Genomic DNA, 14,837 nt, shown 5'->3' with positions numbered 1-14,837 from the left:
TCATTTCTCGCTTTTCACTATTCACTTCTTACATCTCACTTTATACATGCCACTTCGAACATATCGCTTCTCACCACTCACTACTCATTTCTTATGCTCAGCACTCATATCTCATTTTGCACTACTCATTACTTACTAATCACCTGGAATACCTCATTACTCCTTTTTGACTTTTTATTACCCGGTAAAAATCGTTTACTCATTAATGGATACTTTACCTCAGCTATCTCTTTCTCTCTGCTAAAAAAATACTCATTTTGGGAGAATAAGTGAATTTACTCATTTAAATGATGTATTTAGATATAATGCAAAATAACGGGATGAAAAGTTAGGAACAAAATTGTCTTCTTTTTTGTTGCTGACAAAATTTGTCGGATCTTTATCATTATTACGTCCGACAAAAACAAAGCTACATTTTTGCAGCCTTTCCCTCCGACGCACTTTTAGCAACAGTCGTTTCGGCTTAAACTTCATTTGTATAGAATTCAGGTCCTGATAAGGACAGATTAATTTCCAATAATTCATCTTTCGAATCCCTAACAGCAAATACTCAATACTCTTTCCATACAAAAGAAAGCTGATCCGAGAAGAAATTTTTTCAAAATATAAAACACAATCGCTTAGTGACGGTTAATCGCAACGATGGTTTTACGTTGTCCAACGTTTACCTTGCGGTCGTGTTTTGTACACAACCCTTCTGATTTTTTTCTGATTGGGAACATCTTTCACCCTTCACTCTTTTCTCTGGAAAAAGCCTGGTAAAATAAACAAAAAAACAATAAATTTGATAGTGCTCCAATCTGCTACATTCCATCTAAGGTCCCAAACGAGGTTGACACTTCGCCTGCAATCCTAATACACTGGAGTCGGTTTTTACGCGGGGGTACGTTTCGCGTAAATCAAAACCGCGTAAAATGACTTCACTAAAAATCGATTTTTTGTGATTTTCACGTGTTTCCTAACCTTTTTGAAAAACCGCTTAAAAAAAACTTTTGAAAAAATCCGCGTAAATCCCGAAAATCGCGTTAAAACGTAAATTTAATAAAAAATCGGGTTTTCGCTATTTTCACGCGTAACTAAAATTCTATCGACCTGTTTCAAATATGGTGCATGCTTCTTGTGCTACATAGTATAGAATGTGTACACTGTATAAAGATTAACTTCTTGGTCATCCAAGAAAATCCTAGAGTAAGGCCTTTTGATCTACACGCGTAACCAAAGGTCTGTCGACCTATTTCAAACATGGTGCATGCTCTTTGTGCTAAATAGAATAGAAATGATAAGAAGCATAACTTTTTGGCCATCCAAAAAATTCCAGGAGTAAGGCCTTTAGATCTACACGCGTAACCAAAGGTCTGTCAACCTGTTTCATACATGGTGCATGCTCCTTGTAGTACATAGAATAGAATGTATACACAGCATAACTTCTTGGCTATCAATAAAAAAATCCTAGAGTAAGGCCTTTAGATCTACACGCGTAACCAAAGATCTGTCACCCTGTTCCAAATATGGTACAATGTACCATTGGTACATGCTCCCTATTGTAGATAGAATATGATGTGTACACAGCATAGTTTCTTGTCTATCCAAGAAATTCTTGCAGCTACCTTTCGATCTACAAGCGTAAGCAAAGGTCTGTTGACCTGTTTCAAATATATTGCGTGCTCTTTGTGGTACATAATTTCCGAGATGCGCGTGAAAATAGTCACGTAAATGACGACCCGAATCAGGGACGTTGTACGGGTCGGACAGGAGAGCGACATCGGTCCTCGACTCCGAAACCGACTGCTCCAACAGCTGCTGGGCAGATGCACAGTGATTAAGATTCAACTGTGTTGCTTGCATGGTTTCTTCTTGTTTTCCTCTCTGAAGGGACACGGAGGTCCACCCTTAACGTGATTACATGCTTGCTTTTTGCAAGCGCAGATGAACACTTTGGTGCCTTATCGCATTCCTGCGCCTTGTGCCCTTCCTAACCACAATGACGACACAGGTTGCTACGCACGGTCTGGGCCTTTACAGTCGTAGGACTTATGCCCCGACTCTAAGCACCAATAGTATCTGTTCACAGAAGTCTGGTTTGCTTATTGGGCATACTGACCAGCCGATTTCAACATCCCTCGCTCCATGACCTAGGGCAGGCTAGTTGCGTGCCAAAGGGACGACCTTTGTACCACACTGCTCTCTAACGGCAGAGACGACGTCGTCCGCGTTCGTGACCTCGTCCAGTTGCTTGCACTGGAAGGTCACTTCCATCCCCAACTACCTCACCTCGGCGGTGTTACCCAAGATCTATTGGGTCAGCTGTCCCGCAAGCTTGCGCTCCACGTTTCAGTACCAAGATCATTGCACCGGTCTTGGCGCATCTGACGTTTGGCGCGTCCTGTCCCAGCGCCTAAAGCTTTTCGGTCGCCCGCATCGACGTCGGCGTACTTATCCTTATCAGTTTTTACAAACATGACCTCTACTTTGTCCCTAACTTTCATTGTGGGTTGAGATGCGCTCGACTTCCGCTTAGAGCTACTGACCAGCTTCCATGGATTTTCGGTCCCTTGTGCCGATGGCACTGACCGGCTGATACCCTCTTGCGGCCCGGCGACTTGCGTCTGGTTGGTGCCTTTTGATTTTTTGGGCCCAGAAGTGGGGGTCTGTGTGGTACTAGCTTATATACTAGCAAACATTATGATGTTCACTGAACATGTAGAATGAATAACTTGACTATGTACATTCATCGTGAGACCAAATAAGCATCCAAGTAGTCGATGTTGTATCTTGCCTCATTCAGTTTCCCAAACGTCAAGTAAACAGGACGCGCATCAATAGTGTTTGCCCGGAGTGATTCATTTCCACTGGTATTTGGGTTTTCATAGGGTCAACGCCCTTCAGGCTCCACTACTCCCCGATCTGCTCCGTCAAGACGACGTTTGGCCTTTATGATCGCCTAGTGTTTGGTTTTGCTCTGAGCACCTTCGTCGGTTTGCTGCCTGAGTTGTATTTGGTTAGGCGCAGTCTTTTCCTCTTGGCCGACAAGGCAAAATCAATTGCCTCTTGGGCCAAAGTCGCTCTTCCAAGCAGTGTTGTGCTGAATCATTATCAGACTATAATGATTGCAATTTTCATGAGAAAACATTATAGTCTGATAATGATTCAGTACAACACTGCTTGAAGGAGAACTTTTGAACATAAACACAGATTTTTTATCACTTGATTAAAGTAAGATCGCGGGTGAGTTTTATCACCCTCGATTTTTTAAAATTTTGATTTTTCCCATCCCTGCTTCCAAGGAAGGAAAATGCCTTGGTTGTGGCACCTTTGTCAGCCTTGTCGCTTCCCCAGGGTGGCTGATAAATGAGGCGAAGACGAGTGTAGCCAAACGAACTCTCAATTAGTGTAGCCAAACGAGCATGACGTCACGATTGCAAATCAAGCAATGGAATGTGTGACGTAAAATTCACGTGGTACACTTCTCACTTCTTACATCTCACATCTTTATCTCATTCTACACTTTTTTCAACTCATTTCTCACTATTGACTTCTCGCCTCTCACTTCTCACTTCTCAACCCTTTGTTTCTCACTTATAACATCTCACATTACACACTTCACTTCTTTCTTCTAACTTCTCTCTTTTTGCTTCTCACTTCTCACATCTCACATGTTGCTTTTTAATTCTCACTCCTCACTTCTCACTTCTCGCTTTTCACGTCTCACATCTTTATCTCATTTCTCACTTCTCACTATTCACTTATTGCCTCTCACTTCTTACTTCTCGCTTCTCCCTTCTCACTTCTTGATTCTCACTTTTCTCTTCACACTCCTCTCTTCTCCCTTCTAAACTTTACCCTTCTTGCCTTCACTTCTCACATCTTACTGCTTTCCATTTCTCGCTTCTCACTTCTTACATTTCACATCTTACAACTCATTTATCTCCATTCACTTCTCGTTTCTCACTTCTAACTTTTCACTTCTTGTTTTCTCACTTCTAATTTCCCGCTTCTAACTTCTTACTTCTTTCTTCTCTCTTCTCGCTTCCCACTTCTTACTTCTCACTTCTCACTTCTTACAGGGTGTTCTTCTTCTTCTTCTTCTTCTTATTGGCATTACAACCCCACACTGAGACAGAGCCGCCTCGCAGCTTAGTGTTCATTAAGCACTTCCACAGTTATTAACTGCGAGGTTTCTAAGCCAGGTTACCATTTTTGCATTCGTATATCTAGGCTAGCACGATGATACTTTTATGCCCAGGGAAGTCGAGATAATTTCCAATCCGAAAATTGGCTAGACCGGCACCGGGAATTGAACCCAGCCACCCTCAGCATGGTCTTGCTTTGTAGCCGCGCGTCTTACCGCACGACTAAAGATTATCTGTCACTGCAAATTTCTTTTCACTGAACCGTACTTGCTGCTTTGAAATCAATAAACAAATGGTGAGTCTGCAAGTCGATGCCCGGTCGGGTCATGGAAATTCTCGGATAAGAAATTTTTGGTCTTCCCTGGGCATAAAAGTATCCTTGTTTTAGCCTCATGATATACGAGTGCAAAAAAAAGAAAACTTGGCTTAGAAACCTTGCAGTTAATAACTGTGGAAGAGCTGAATGAACACTAAGCTGCAAGGCAATGTCCTAGTGAGTGATGTAATGCCAATGAGATGAAGAAGAAGCTTTAAAACAAAATAATCTAAAAAACGTAACATTTTAGCATAGTCAAGTTTTGCTGCATTTTATCCTACTGTTCAGCTTCTACCACGCAAAAGCCAACATGTAACAGCAATTTCCCCCACTGTCAATAAGTGCTTTTAAACCAATATCCCGCTTTTCTCCTTTTTCCAGTACATTATGAGGGGATGCTTTGTAAAGCATATCTTCTCCCTCACCATTTCAATTTCATCACACACTTTTCCATCATCTACCCCCGCCACCAATGTTTCCGTTATCAAATGTTGCCATTCTCGAAATAGAAGAGTGATGCTAGCAGCATAGCTAAAGTGAGAAGTCTCATTTCTAAGCTGTTGATGATTTCCGGTTTATTTTCAAACAGGCCTCCCATTCTAAAATGAATTGAATTATGTATCAGAATGTTTCATTGAACGATGATTTATCACTTGCAGGTGTGAGTATGTATTATGTTTCATGGATAATGACATTCGCGTAAAAATGTTGGAAAATTTAATTGACCATACACATGCGCTCAAGTTAGGATATTTCCTGTTAGGGGGGACCCCCTTCATTTTTCTAATCATTGTTTTTCTTTGTAATATATCGCTGTCATATTCATATGTATCCCATGTTTGCTGGGATTCCTCTTTACATGGGACAGTCATGCGTAAAACGGAAGTATAGTACTGTTAAAAATGTTCTCCACCCTTTGAATTCTGGCGAAAAACATTTTCGATTATTCTTCAAAAACGAATATTCGAAACACGTTCGGGATCAGAACAGTACGCGACTATTTCGAATATTTATTTAATTCCGTTTGAAAAGATATACCATCCGGCATGACACGCCGAGTATAATTAATGTCTTGATAATTATCGCAGCAAAACACGTTGTACCAAAATCAGTTGATTGATTATTCAAGCATTAATGACATTTTCTTTCTTTTCAGGTGCATAGACATTGGAAAATATGCAATGATCGGAACCAGCGTTAGGACATGTGTTCGATCTGAATGGACAGGTCAAAAGCCATCATGCTTTGGATTAAATCAGGAAAATGATTATGCAAGTAGGTGTCAATAATTTTATTTTTATTATCAGCGAATACATGTGGTCAAAAAGAGCACGGATAATACAAATTTCATCTATCTCGAATTCTTCACATTTTTTCAAGGATTATCTTTTGAATACTTAAAAATAACATTTAACTGTTTATTTTACTGTATTGGACTAACATGTGAAGTCATTTTTACCTTAAAGTCAACTGGATTTCACGTCGTTTTATATTACACACAACTGCCAGTTATAAAATGACCAAAATTCCACGTCTAACATTTTCACAGTGGAAAAACCGCCAACGATTTTGATTCGTCACCAAAATGGGCCAATTGCGCAAAGTAACGACGGCAAGCTCATTGTGTACCCGGGAACGACCGTCCACCTGGAGTGTCTTTGGATGAGACGCTTTGGCAATCCGAAATGGAATGTCAGCCATGACTACAGGAAATATCCGGAAGGTTGGAGCTCGGACGAGGGACGCGATCCGCAGCTGGAGTACCGAATCAGCATCATGCATGCGGTGAAGGATGATTCTGGAATTTTCACCTGTGTAACACCGGCTCGGCACACACACGCTGTGGAAGTGATTGTTAAGGTGAGCAAGATTTTTCCATTAGGTTCACTCGCTGGTACGAGATGACGGTGTCTTCCGTTGTGGTTGCTTGAACGGGCAGTAAAATGGACTAAAATTGTAAAACTTTCTGACATACCTACCCCGAAAACCATTTATCAATGTGACCTGATTTAATTCCTAGCCTGTAATTTATTATTTGAAATTGCCTTTGAATGAATTTATATTCCATATGGTACGATATCAGCCAAATAACAAAAATCTTGTTATGATATCTGATTGGTTTTCTGACATTTGTTCAATGATGAATTTCAGACAGATTTAGGTATAACGAATTCATGTTTCATTTTTACACGAGTCGAGTGTGATTAGCTCTCCATTACAACAATTTAGTTTTACAAAAAAAAAATCAATAATTCATATTTCCCGCATTTGATGTGCCGCTTATATTTCTGCTATTCTTTTCTTTTTCTCCAATCCACAGCCAGTTCACTGCAACGAAATTCAAGTGCGACGTGGACTTTCCGCCAGCACATCGGAGACGATGATGGGCATCCGGGTGCTGTTTTCGTGTACGAATGGAAACGCACTGATCGGTACACCGGAAATTACTTGTCTGCCAAGTGGCAATTGGAGCGCTCCTCTTCCCGTATGCGAGAGTGTCGAATGCGGCGAGGTGCCAATCCAAGCCAACAGTAATGGGTCGGCACCGAGAGTGGCTATACTTTCGCGTGAGGTCGGAGGCCGGTCAGCATTCTCCTGTCCGCCTGGGTACGGGCTACGAGGGCCCAGCGAAGCAATTTGTTTGCCATCTGGAGAGTGGGGTGGCCCGTTCCCGACGTGCGTCGGTAGGTTATTGGAGTGGAGTATGAGACGTGACTGGGTTTTACACTACAAGATGACTATTTTATTCAGAGGTTCAGTGTTTCCACCCCGGAGCTCCACAGAATGGTTACGCGCAGGGAACGCCTCCATACAGAGCTGGAGACGTTGTGCAGTTCAATTGCAACCCGGAATACATGATGCAAGGTCAGCCTATAATTGCCTGTCAGGATAATGGACGATGGTCAGGAGGTCTACCCAAATGTAAGTATGGGCTGTAACTAATTTACTTGCTTATTTATCGCTTTTCTGAATTCAATAAAGCGATTTCCGTTATTTGTTGTGCACGGATTTTTTTGTATTATTAATCACGTTACAAACATTTCTGGAAAAATAAAAATCAGTTGCCTTCCTTATCTTAGATAAATAATACGAAATTGTTGAATCCAGCAATGAATTTTCCTGAAGGCAGTTACATTTTTGCTCTCTACAATGTTGTGTGACCTAAAATAAAGGTATCTTCATACATTACATATTTTCAATATGTGTTTTAGGGTGGCTCAAGTTAATATGAAAAAAAAACTTATGTTCATGTTTTTGATGGGCTGCTCTCTTATTTCATTCAAAATTTTATCCAAATCTGTAAATTTTTGGGAAATGATAAACTCATTCGAAATTTGTATGGAAACTGTAAGAAGAAATATCGGAAATATGTATTCTGTAGTTAACTGGCGTTATTTACGAAGAATAACTACAAAACTATGACATACACAATTTTCAAACTATTACGAAGGGGCTTCCGAAAATCGCCAGTAAATTAAAAAAAATGTATATTATTGATGGTTAGAGTAGACCTGTACGCTGATCCACTTTGAACCGACGGCGGCGTGAACGTATTTTTCTTAAAGGCGGCGGCTTAGCCGGTGCCACGCCGCAGTTGCTCTCAGTGGCGGCTCGGATCGGCGCGATTCGAAATAATCAGTTCGTCAGTTTGGAAATCGAGAGCGTTACGCTGAAAGGGAAGATTTCGAACGTTATTAGCGCTTTTATCTTTCGAAAAAAATTTAAGATTTATATTTCAATCGACTCGGACACTCTCCAGCAATTTGTCAATTTCATTGAAGCTTAAGAATATTAACGATACTATTGAAAATGTCAATTTTTGCAAAGCCAGCAAAAATTTCATATGGTACCAATCCCGTGCATTCCTAACACGGACATCAGAATGCGGTATGTCACGGGCCTTCGGGTCCACCGCAAGATTTTTTTTGTGTATAAAAGAAGCAGTGCCTGCCGTGTGCGAGTCATTACGTCCTTTTTGCTCGCGCATTTTTCGTTTCGTTCGTTTGTTAACCTACACAGCATGCAGTCGCCAGTAAGGGTATGCGATAACACACTTTTTCCTAACGAAACGAAACGAAACGAAATTTAAAATGTATGTGTTGATTCGGATCGAAACGAAACGAAATATAGATTTCTTTCGAGAATTCGGAACGATACGAAATCAAGGTTCATTTAATTCGAAATTTTTCGAAACGAAACGAAATATTTTTTTTTCCGCGGAATTTTTATTAAATTGGTTTTGTACGCAATTCTGATTTCACTTTTTCGAAGTCGAATAACTGTTTTGCGACCAAAAGAGTTATAATAACAGAAGAGGCAATCTGTGATAAATCGCCACATTCTCGCCGCATATACCATTATTGGCGATAAGGCAATACCCCAACATTTGTGCCGCTTTCAAAGGAATTCATCGTGGAGCGTGTGCTCCCGAATCTGATCAATTTTATATCAGATTTATATCAGTGTTCTTGGGCTCACTGGTGACTGCCGAAAATGATACCAGCAGAGAAATTCGGAGACGCATAGTGGCTGGAAATCGTACATACTTTGGACTCCGCAAGACGCTCCGATCGAATAGAGTTCGCCGCCGTACCAAACTGACAATCTACAAAACGATGCTCGTGGAGGACCAACGCGCACTTGGAGTTTTCGAAAGGAAAGTGCTGCGTACCATCTATGGTGGGGTGCAGATGGCGGACGGTACGTGGAGGAGGCGAATGAACCACGAGTTGCATCAGCTGTTGGGAGAACCATCCATCGTTCACACCGCGAAAATCGGACGACTGCGATGGGCCGGGCACGTAGCCAGAATGTTGGACAATAACCCGGTGAAAATGGTTCTCGACAACGATCCGACGGGCACAAGAAGGCGAGGTGCGCAGCGGACAAGGTGGATCGATCAGGTGGAAGATGACTTGCGGACCCTCTGTAGACTGCGTGGTTGGCGACGTGTAGCCATGGACCGAGCCGAATGGAGAAGACTCTTATATACCGCACAGGCCACTTCGGCCTTAGTCTGAATAAATAATGATAAAATAATTATATCAGTAAGTATATAAAAATAAAGAAATTGTGAGATTTTTCATATACGGATTCAAATTTCGCTTAGTGAACACTTAGTTCACTTAAGAATTAGCGTGGTTTTACAGTATTGACTTAATCAAAATTAGAAAATGAATGTCTAGATTTTTTTTTATTTAGTGGGATACTCAATTACGTATCATCTGCCAGGCTTATAAGCAGATAGAGAATTGATATTACTGGATCAACATTTGAAAAGGACGTATCAGCCAAAATTTAATCCTTCTTATCCCTTGTCTACATATATGGCATACATTTGCTCACTAGAAGAATCCTGTGCACCGTTCTAAAATGCACAAAGATATGTATTTCAGATTGAATTTCACAGACCCATAGTCTTATATACAATCAGCTCGACAAACTAAGCTATTGTCTGTGTGTCCTTGGCATATGAGAATAGCTGTTATGGTCAGTATGAGCTAAAAGCAATCAAAAGTACCTAAAGAACTTTCAGAAATTTATTTTATTTTTTTGTATTTTTTTCAAATTCCATGCGAAGATCTTGAAATGCCCACAAATCTGCAATGTTCCTTACATATTGTACAAATAGTCAAATAAGAGCTTATTTGCTTGATTAATTATACTACACATCGTAGTTGCTAATCATGATTGGCCAAGAAAAAACAAATATGCACAGCACATTAATTAAATAATATTCTTGGGATACCAAAAAGTTATTTTTATTGTATACTAGCAGACCCGACGAACTTTGTTTCGCCTTAAATTGATTTATTCTCTGTCTAGTGCTCATGTTGTGTAGAAATTTCTGTTTCATTTGTATGGGAGCCCCCCTTTCCAAAGGAGGGATGGGTCTCGAAACATCTTAAGAGCCAGTTCGCGAGAAGCGCAACCCCCTCTTGTATCGATATTCTTCTATTTGGATGAAATTTTCAGGGTTTGTTCATATATGTAAGAGAAAACATTTAGCAAATTTTCAGATTTTTTCATTGAGAGGAAGTGGAGTAAAACGGCCCTTCAAAAATTATTGTTCAAAAATCGCCAAAACCAAAAAAATGCAATAACTTTGGCAATGAGTTACCGATTTTGTTTAAATTTTGCACGCTTTTTTTACTCAATTAGTACTTTATACCAAGTGATTAATATGGTTATAAAGTTGTTTACTTTAGGAGAAAATTGACTTTTTCGATAAAAAATGGTCGTTTTTCCAAAGGGAATATTTTTCACCAACAGATCTAGGATTAAAAACTAAACCCGTAAGGCAATTAAGGAACTAAAGAGCTTTCATCTCATATATAATGTAGAAGCGCCAACTCAAGAATTTCTAAGAAAATCGCAATTTTCTGCAACACTGTTTATTCAAAAGAAAGTTCGCACAAATTTTGACCCTACTTATGTTGATGTTTTCCGATCTGGTTAAAACTGTCCAAACTTTTTTGTCTAAGTTAAAATTAAAACATCATTTTCCATTAGGGGAGTGTAGGGTAAAATAGACCTTTAAAAATAAATGTAAAAAAAATTTTTTTTTTGTGAGTTCTAGAAGAAAATTCATAAGTTTAAAAACACTATTTATTCTTCCTTTCAATTCAATTATATTTTTCGTCTCAATAGATCGCTTAATCAATTAATTTTAAAGATTACCAAGCAAAACTGTTTTATTCTCGGCCTAATTTACACCACCTGAAAGTGCTTGAGTACCTCAACAAGACTGTATAGTTGATTGTAAAAAGGATGCCTTAAATATCAGCCTTTTTCTCTTGAAATCTTTACTAACCTTATATGAACATATTTCCAACCAACCATAAGGTCTGGTTTGCTAGGAAGTAGTACTTGGGTAGTAACAGCTTGCAATACTTTTTGAGAAGTCTATCTATTGCTTTTTTCACCGAGGAATAGACTACCGTGTTGAAGTACCAAAACAAATGTTCTCACTTCCGAATGGATGGAAACTAGCTAAAGCATTGGATCTTGCTTTACGTCGTTCTTGAACCATGCATCGTTCTTGCAATTAAGACGTCACCATGGAGGAACTGGTGGGAATATATTTTGGTGGAACAATATTTTTAAACGGGAGTTTAAGACGGCGCTAAGTTTACAATACCTCCGCCGGAATATTATAGAAATGACATGGCTAGTTGACTAGTTCACGTTATTTTTTGAGATTGAGAGATTGTGAAGGATTTAATTGTTGACAGATAAAAAATCATAAAAATACTAAGCTTGGAAGAATTTCGAAGCAAACTAGCAAAATCACTAGATTAGTTGCCAGTTGGGTCGGAATAATCAAATCTAAGAAGTGTGGTTACGATTATCTTGTTTCGTAACATTATTTATATTTGGAGATCTATTTTACCCCTCTCTCTCCATCCCAATATTTTGCCAAATAGTTTCATCTACATATAGAAATAAACCTTGTAAGTTTCAGCCAGATGCTGAAACATCGATAAAATGGAGTTGCGATTCTCACAAACTGGCTTGCAAACAAACAGTGCAATGTGCAGAAACTCATAATTTGATTGATTGTTCTTAAGTCGGCGCACTGAAATCAGTTTCAATAAGTTTGATGTATATTCTGCTTGAGCTCACATATAAAAATTTATGACATGACAATTTTGACATTTTATTTTTACAAGTACCCACATTAATTGTAGCTTATTCAAAAAAATATCAACAAGCACGTTCGCCGAATTCGTTCATTTTTGTTTCAGTTTGCGAAAGACGTGCTAATGTTTAAGGCACTTATTTTGGTCCTATTTTACTTCTGTTGAAAATTGTTCTGCAAATAGTTTGCTGTCTAATATACATCAGCGAAAGATATTCGTATCTATTGAGACGAAAAATATAGATGAATTGAAAGGAAGAACGGGCAGCAGGGACTATGTCCAAGGGCTTGACGATCCCTCCCCAGGCCATCTGCGAGTTGTGGCGCCTGCCTAGGATGTGGTGGGGTTCGACAGTGGGCCCTGTTAAACCTCTATAAAAAGCTGCATGTATCCGCAAGTAGGCTCCGCCAAAGCGACCGTGTGCCGCTCAAAGCGCACAAGCCCAAGTCCTGGTGTTAGGTGGGACGCTAAACAGCCCTGACACGACGGCCCTCCGACGAGACAGGAGGTTTGCGCAGGCCCAATAAGCCGCCTTTAAAAACAACTATTACGAACGACATAGAAGATAATACGACTCGATACAATCGGCAACGACCCAGGCGACGAATAAAGGATCACGATTGGAAGCTTGGAACATGGAACTGCAAGTCGCTAGGCTTCGCAGGTTGCGATAGGATAATCTACGATGAATTACATCCCCGCAACTTCGATGTCGTAGCGCTGCAGGAAATCTGCTGGACAGGACAGAAAGTGTGGAAAAGCGGGCATCGGGCGGCTACCTTCTACCAAAGCTGTGGCACCACCAACGAGCTGGGAACCGGCTTCATAGTGCTAGGAAAGATGCGCCGATTGGGTGGCAGCCAATCAACGCAAGGATGTGCAAGCTGAGGATAAAAGGCCGTTTCTTCAACTATAGCATCATCAACGTGCACTGCCCACACGAAGGGAGATCCGACGACGAGAAAGAAGCGGTCTATGCGCAGCTGGAGCAGACATACGATGGATGCCCACTGCGGGACGTCAAAATCGTCATCGGTGACATGAACGCTCAGGTAGGAAGGGAGGAAATGTATAGACCGGTCATCGGACCGGATAGTCTGCATACCGTATCGAACGACAACGGCCAACGATGCATAAACTTTGCAGCCTCCCGCGGAATGGTAGTCCGAAGCACTTTCTTCCCCCGTAAGAATATCCACAAGGCCACATGGAAATCACCTAATCAAGTAACGGAAAACCAAATCGACCACGTTCTAATCGACGGTAAATTCTTCTCCGACATCACAAACGTACGCACTTACCGCAGTGCGAATATTGAATCCGACCACTACCTCGTCGCAGTATGTCTGCGCTCAAAACTCTCGACGGTGATCAACACGCGTCGGAGTCGTCCGCCGCGGCTTAACATTGGGCGGCTACAAGACGGTAGACTAGCCCAAGACTACGCGCAGCAGCTGGAAGTGGCACTCCCAACGGAAGAGCAGCTAGGCGCAGCATCTCTTGAAGATGGCTGGAGAGATATTCGATCCGCCATTGGAAGCACCGCAACCGCTGCACTAGGCACGGTGGCTCCGGATCAGAGAAACGACTGGTATGACGGCGAATGTGAGCAGTTAGTTGAGGAGAAGAATGCAGCATGGGCGAGATTGCTGCAACACCGCACGAGGGCGAACGAGGCACGATACAAACGGGCGCGGAACAGACAAAACTCGATTTTCCGGAGGAAAAAGCGCCAGCAGGAAGATCGTGACCGTGAAGAGACGGAGGAACTGTACCGCGCTAATAACGCACGAAAGTTCTATGAGAAGTTGAACCGTTCACGTAAGGGCCACGTGCCACAGCCCGATATGTGTAAGGACATAAACGGAAACCTTCTTACGAACGAGCGTGAGGTGATCCAAAGGTGGCGGCAGCACTACGAAGAGCACCTGATATGGCAGACAACGGTGGCGGTATGGTAATGAACCTAGGAGCACGCGCGCAGGACATGCGACTTCCGGCTCCGAATCTCCAGGAAATCCAGGAGGAGATCGGCCGGCTGAAAAACAACAAAGCCCCTGGAGTTGACCAACTACCAGGAGAGCTGTTTAAACACGGTGGTGAAGCACTGGCTAGAGCGCTGCACTGGGTGATTACCAAGGCTTGGGAGGATGAGGTTCTGCCGCAGGAGTGGATGGAAGGTGTCATGTGTCCCATCTGCAAAAAGGGCGATAAGCTGGATTGTAGCAACTACCGCGCAATCACATTGCTGAACGCCGCCTACAAGGTACTCTCCCAAATTTTATGCCGTCGACTAACACCAATTGCAAGAGAGTTCGTGGGGCAGTACCAGGCGGGATTTATGGGTGAACGCTCTACCACAGACCAGGTGTTCGCCATACGTCAGGTATTGCAGAAATGCCGCGAATACAACGTGCCCACACATCATCTATTTATCGACTTCAAAGCCGCATATGATACAATCGATCGGGACCAGCTATGGCAGCTAATGCACGAAAACGGATTTCCGGATAAACTGATACGGTTGATCAAGGCGACGATGGATCGGGTGATGCGCGTAGTTCGAGTTTCAGGGGCATTCTCGAGTCCCTTCGAAACCCGTAGAGGGTTACGGCAAGGTAATGGTCTTTCGTGTCTGCTATTCAACATCGCTTTGGAGGGAGTAATACGAAGGGCAGGGATTGACACGAGTGGTACGATTTTCACGAAGTCCGTCCAGTTATTTGGTTTCGCCGACGACATTGATAT

At 41.7% G+C, this 14,837-nt stretch overlaps 1 protein-coding gene across 1 annotated transcript in view; it reads left to right on the top strand.

Annotated features, from left to right (window-relative positions):
• Window positions 1-14,837, top strand: part of LOC134212177 (uncharacterized) — a 111,115-nt gene that overhangs the window by 79,747 nt on the left and 16,531 nt on the right. The window contains exons 11-14 of the mRNA XM_062689798.1: window positions 5,603-5,721; window positions 5,996-6,306; window positions 6,767-7,130; window positions 7,198-7,368. Coding sequence (XP_062545782.1) covers window positions 5,603-5,721; window positions 5,996-6,306; window positions 6,767-7,130; window positions 7,198-7,368 — 965 coding nt within the window. The remainder of the gene's footprint in view (window positions 1-5,602; window positions 5,722-5,995; window positions 6,307-6,766; window positions 7,131-7,197; window positions 7,369-14,837) is intronic.

Source organism: Armigeres subalbatus, chromosome 2, assembly GCF_024139115.2.
Source record: "Armigeres subalbatus isolate Guangzhou_Male chromosome 2, GZ_Asu_2, whole genome shotgun sequence".
NCBI lineage: Eukaryota > Metazoa > Arthropoda > Insecta > Diptera > Culicidae > Armigeres > Armigeres subalbatus.
This window is presented reverse-complemented; position numbering and strand designations above follow the sequence as displayed.